At 43.4% G+C, this 6,000-nt stretch overlaps 1 protein-coding gene across 3 annotated transcripts in view; it reads left to right on the plus strand.

Annotated features, from left to right (window-relative positions):
- MTUS2 (microtubule associated scaffold protein 2) overlaps positions 1-6,000 on the plus strand; it is a gene marked incomplete at both ends in the record, with an annotated part of 226,217 nt that overhangs the window by 191,196 nt on the left and 29,021 nt on the right. For all 3 annotated transcript variants that reach the window (XM_080941222.1, XM_080941223.1, XM_080941224.1), the window contains one exon: positions 5,574-5,640. In XM_080941222.1, coding sequence (XP_080797348.1) covers positions 5,574-5,640 — 67 coding nt within the window. The remainder of the gene's footprint in view (positions 1-5,573; positions 5,641-6,000) is intronic.

Consider the following 6,000-nt stretch of genomic DNA (forward strand, 5'->3'; position numbering starts at 1 on the left):
CTAGCTGCTCATTCAAGAAGGGGCAAGGATGGCCCAGGCCCAAGAACAGAGTCACACATGTGATATTAACTAGGAAAGACTTTTTCATTTCCTATTACCACCAGGTCCATGAGGGAGAGTCAGCCATCTAGACAGATAACACAAGACTAAGCAGGTTAAGATAACAGAGTGTGGCAGACTGGCCCGAGGCTTGGCCCCCTATCTAGTGGCTTGATGTTACAAGAATGTGTGGCTTCTGTGCTTGGCCAGGTGTGTCCAGCTAGGAAAGAGAGACAGCCGAATTCTCGGGAGTCTGTGGCCTGGGGAGCCAAGGGGAGTAGACCTTCTATGGCACCTATGTTTAGGGCTGGAAAAAAGGGGTGAATTGGGTGCTTCCTGGTTCCATCATGGGTTCCATTCAAGATTATATACCACACTGAAATAACAGGAAAGCCAGGGGTGTGGAGATGTACATAAGCAAATGGAAGACAGTGCTGAGAAGCTGTGAGCGCCGACTTGGGGTGAACAGGTTGGCTCCACGAATTGCCATTTGAAGTGAAGCCTGTCTTAGACTAAACAGTCACCAAAGAGGAATGGCCTTCGCGGCCTCTAGAGTGCCTGGACTCTGTCACCAAGACAGTGTGGATGGCTGATGCATCTATATTTAGCCCTCTTGAGTGAACACAGGCGTTCATGTGCTTGGCACCAGTTAGGAGTTTTCCACACATTCCCCTTTTAGGAATGTGCTGGTCCGACCCCTCCCAACTTGCCAACATGTAGGGAACGGTGCAAAGAGTGACTTGAAATCATTGCAGAAGGACTCTTAAGAGTCCCCAGAGCCTAAGGGCCTCTGTGGTTCCATGCGGGTAGGGGACAGGTACAGCAAATTGAAAACAAGTGGAAGTGGTCCTTGGTGTTCACCTAGGCAACAGTGGTCCTACGGTCAGCCCTATTGACACTGCCTGCTGCAGCTGTCATGACGTCATTCCGGTTTGGCTTTCAGGAAACACACAATAGCTCACTTGGTGCCTAAGTCAGAAGGGTTGATGTTATTTCAAAATCAAGCACTTAAGGAAGAAAGGCTCTGACCAGAATAGGCAGAGCAGGCAGGTTGGCCTTGGCAAGCTAAGGGCGAGCAGAGCCAACATCCTCAGCAGGAATGTGTCCAGAGACATCAGAAAGGTTCTTCTAGAACTTACAGGGGGAAAGCAAACAGTTACCCTGTCTGGAGTTACAAGCCCAGAAGGATGAGCTGAGGAGGAACCAAACACTGGAAATGTCCCAACATGAAACCCACAAGTCTATTTTAAGGACAAACACTGGTAGTATAAGCTGTCAGGATGGAGGCAGGGGGTCAGAATTTTTCATAAAGCCAGATCAGGTTGCTGCTGGCTGCCTTCCTTCTAGTCAGATGTGGAAAGTTACATGACCCAAAGTTCTAGATCCAACCAATGTCCAACTTGTCTCTTGAGGTCACACCTACATGGGGAGAGATGGGGGGAACCTTGGTGTGTGTGGTGTTTGATAATTGAGCCCTGGGCTGAAACTCCTGAATTTTCCATTTCTAAGGCAGCTGTCCCTTCATCACAGAGCCCCTATTGCCTCCCAATAAATAGAAAAAAGGTCCAGGGCTCATTAACACTACTGGTGAGCCTCAGGATCTGTAGTTTCTATAACCACGTAGTAGTCGATCAACTTGGCCTCAGTCAATCAACCATGCATCCAAAATCAATACTGAAAACACACATCATTTTGTTTTTTTTTTGTTTTTGTTATGATTATTCCACAAACAGTACAGAGTTGCAGCTACTCACAACAAATTTACTCAGAATTATAAACAATGGAGAGGTGGTTTTAAAATCTGGACATTGGTTCTCAACTGTGAGCCGAGACTCCTTTGGGGGTTGCATGTCAGATATCTTACATATTATTTACATTATGATTCATAAAAGTAGCACATTATAGTTATGAAGTAGCTACAAGAATAATTTTATGGTTGGGGGGTCGCCGCATTAGGAACTGGATTAAAGGGCCACAGCATTAGGAAGGTTGAGAACCACTGCTCTAGAAAACTCAGAATGGGATCTCTGTGCATGTGGCACTGTTTTGCATAAAGGACTTGAACATACATGAATTTGAGCATCCTGGCTGGGAGGGTTCTTGTCACCAGCTCCTACAGATACAGCGGGGTGGCTGTGTTTGAAGGTGTGGGGAAAGGAGCAAATTATTCTATGTGTGGCTAATAGAAAGTGTTTGGTAGAACTCAACACTGGGAACCTTTATTAAAAAGCAGGTAATTGAGAACCTGGCCATTTTCCTTCTGGGGTCCATTTCCTTCCCGCCAGTCACCTGGAAGGTCCAGAGCTGTTTGCTGTTGTGCAGGGCGGTGTTGTATCCATCAGGTGCCCGATGCACTGGGAAGCCAAGGAAAGCACTGGCTTTGTGTCTGAAGTTGGAGTAAGTAGGTTCTGATAGCTTGCTGCCCCATGCTGTCTGCTGGCAGGCGCCTTTCTTGTGCTATCCTTTGACCAATGAGATGTACTCAGGATTCTGTGTTTGAAAAGTAATGGTTATGACTTTTCCAAATTACCCTTGACATAGAAGTTTTCTTACTGTTTTTTTTTTGTTTGTTTGCTTGCTTGCTTGTTTGTTTTTTAACAAAGCAACTACTGAAATGATCTCTCTCCAAAGTACTAGATTGGTACAAGACGGTTGTCAAGTGGCCATTATAGGTTACAGTTAGAATTCGTGAGTCCTGGAGAGATGGCTAAGCAGTTAAGAGTACTGGCTGCTTTCTAGAGGTCCTGAGTTCAATTCCCAGCACCCACATGGTGGCATACAGTCATCTATAAAGGAGACTGACACCCTCTTCTGGCAAGCAGGCGTACTTACAAACGGAGTACTCATACAAAAAGAATTTTCTGGGATCAGTTTGAAATAAAAGCATAAGAAACCATGGATCTACAACACCATCTACCACTTACGAAAGCTCTATTTCCGTATTACATCAGCTGACTTATGTAATCCCTTGTTCTGACCCCATGTGGTATCCATGACATTCGAAGTGGCGTCTTCTGAGGATTAGAAAACCGTACACTCTGTGGTAGGATTGCTGCCTGAATTCAGGGAGAGCAAAGCTTCTGTAGGCTGAAGGAATGACCTGGGGAGCCCTAGTTGATTTCTACTGATATAGCAAAAATGTCTCCAGCCATTTGTCTCAGGGCTGTGAGGCTGAGAAGCAATACAAAGGCAGGGTCAGTGTCTGACAAGAGCCCACACTCTCAGAGATGGCCCGTTCTTCTCTCCAACATAGAAGATACCTGTGCCATGAGCTTGCTCATGCTAAGTAGGGACTGGACCACCGAGCTACTTCTCCAGCTCTCTGTTTATGACAACAGAGTTTCATTCAAGTGGAGCGTTTACTTAACAAAGCGGCCTTCTGGATGACCCGAGGCTCTCCCAGGAGCCCACAGTCAACCCTTCCGACCTTAGTGGACATCAGCGGTTCTCAACCTTCCTCGAGTTGTGATGACCCTCAACCACAAAATTATTTCTGTTGCTGCTTCACAACTGTAATTTTGCTACTTCGATGAATTATAATGTAAATACTTGTGTTTTCCAATGGTCTCAGGTCCCTGTGAAAGGGTCCCTGGACCCTCTCCCCACAAAGGACCTTGACCCACCGGTTGAAAACCACTGGACTAAGTGTAGTCCACAATTGTGTGAACTGCCTCTAGTCCCCAGAGCACAGGGCCATGATAAGCTCTGTTCTGTTTCACTTTCCTGTTATGATAAAAAACAAAAGCCACTGACTAAAACCAACTTGGGGAGAAAAAGGTTTAATTTGGCTTACATGCTCTTGTCATGGTCTATGGTTGAGTAGATCTTTGGGAGCCTAGGAACCGAAACTCCTCAGGAGCTTTTCTTCACTTGGTGATTGAACCAACCTGACCTGTGTGCATAATTAAACCTCACGGTACCTTAAACGAAATGAAAAGGCCGTCTTTTATTCCTGTTTTTACAAGTTTTTCAGGAAGTCACTGTCCTGGTTGGCTTTTTGCCCGTGATAAATGATGACCAAAAGCAACTTGAGGAGGATGGGGTTTATTTGGCTCACATGTCCCGATCTCTCCATCACTGAGCAAAGTTAAGGCAGGAACCATAGAGAAACACTGTGTATAGGCTTGCTCCCTATGGCCTGCTCAGTTTGCAGGCTCAGACAACTCAAGAATATGTGTCTAGGGAATGGTACCACCTACTGTAGGCCCTTCCACATCAACCAGTCAATCAAGAAAATGTCCGCACAGACACACCCATGGGCCAGTCTGAAGGAAATAATTCCCCAGTTGAGGTTTCCTCTTCCCAAGTGATACTAGTCAAATTGGCAAGACAAACAAGCAAACAAACAAAAAACCTAACCACAAAAAGCAAAGGTTGTCAGTAATGTGTTAGGTGTTTGGTCCACATGGTCCACATTTTAGCCAAAGGAAATCTCTCTGGAACTCAGTTTGCATTACAAGTACATTCTGTTGGTTGATGGGAACTTTCTCTGAAGTGCTCACATCTCTGATTTATCAGTAGTATTTCCTTATTATTAGCAGTTAAATCTTTTAAAATTATTTTTTAAGCTTTATTTATTGTGTATACACTGTACTGCCTGCGTGAATGCATATAGGCCAGAAGAGGGCAGCAAATCCATTACAGATGGTTATGAGCCACCATGTGGTTGCTGGGACTTGAACTTAGGACCTCTGGAAGAGCAGTCAGTGCTCTTAACCGCTGAGCCATCTCTCCAGCCCTAGAAGAAAATCTTAAGAATCCATTTATGGTGACTCATAAATACAGATTGCATATGTAGTATATCTTCAGGGGCTTAATTATTTTATGTCACAGAATGTCATTGACAGAAAAACAAGTAGTCATTGAATTACAAGTACCTTTTTGCCCCAAATAATACTTCTAGCCTGCAGTACCTCCTATGCCTGGTAGTAACATCCAGAGTGGATCAAAACTCATAGAAGTCTCGCTGTCAGGTGTTATGACTGACAGAAATGTTTCATACTGAGGCTCCTTCCTGGATTTTCATTGTTCATTAGATAACTAACCAGTAATGGACAAATGAGTAAGCTTAAGGGAATTATTGGTTTTAGAAAAATAAGCGTCTCTCTGTGTGTGTGTGTGTGTGTGTGTGTGTGTGTGTATGTATGTGTGTGTGTGTGTGTGTGTGTGTGTGTTTATGTTTCATGGTCAGGAATCACTATAAAAATTGAGTGAGAATCTGTAGATCTATAGTATATAATGATAATATATGCTGTACATTCATGTGTAATACAGAGAATGCTTAGAATTATTCCAGGATGATGTAACAGTGTGATTCAGAGAATATGGCTGTGGGTATTATTGTATATTAGTGATGCAAACAAATAAGTCCCACTTGGTTCTGTTACTTTTTAATATAAGGAAAATGGTTCTCACCTTTGGGACTAGACTTACTTGGTTAACATGATTTATACTAAACATGTGACAATGCATTTGTAGCACAAAATTAGGCGATTCTCATTATCTTTTTTTTTTTTTTTTTTTTTTTTTTTAAGAGTGAAAGAGCCCTTGCAAAAGAAAAAGAGCTGTCAATCGAACTTGCCAACATCAGGGATGAAGTTGGTAAGTAGGACACCAAACATGACAACCAGCTACTGCTCTAGAGATTGTAGGACCTGGGAGAAAGAAACCTAAAGTTGAGGCCGTCCATGCAACAGCTGACTTTATTCAGAGCATCAGACAATTTATACTCAAGAGTTTAAAAAGTCACCTGCATAAACTCATGAGTTCAAGCCATATATAATCACACAAACAAGCTGTAAATGTCAAAAAGATGCTTTTTATTTTTCATAGAGGCATATAAACTAATAATATCCAGTGCAATGAATTATCTAAAGTAAACTCACTCCTCTATGCTACACCTGGGGAGAGCAGGAAACCATGAAAAGAACAATTCAAGTTTCCTGTTTCCCTGGTGTTTTC

This window comes from Micromys minutus, assembly GCF_963924665.1.
Source record: "Micromys minutus genome assembly, chromosome: 29".
Classification (NCBI taxonomy): Eukaryota; Metazoa; Chordata; class Mammalia; order Rodentia; family Muridae; genus Micromys; species Micromys minutus.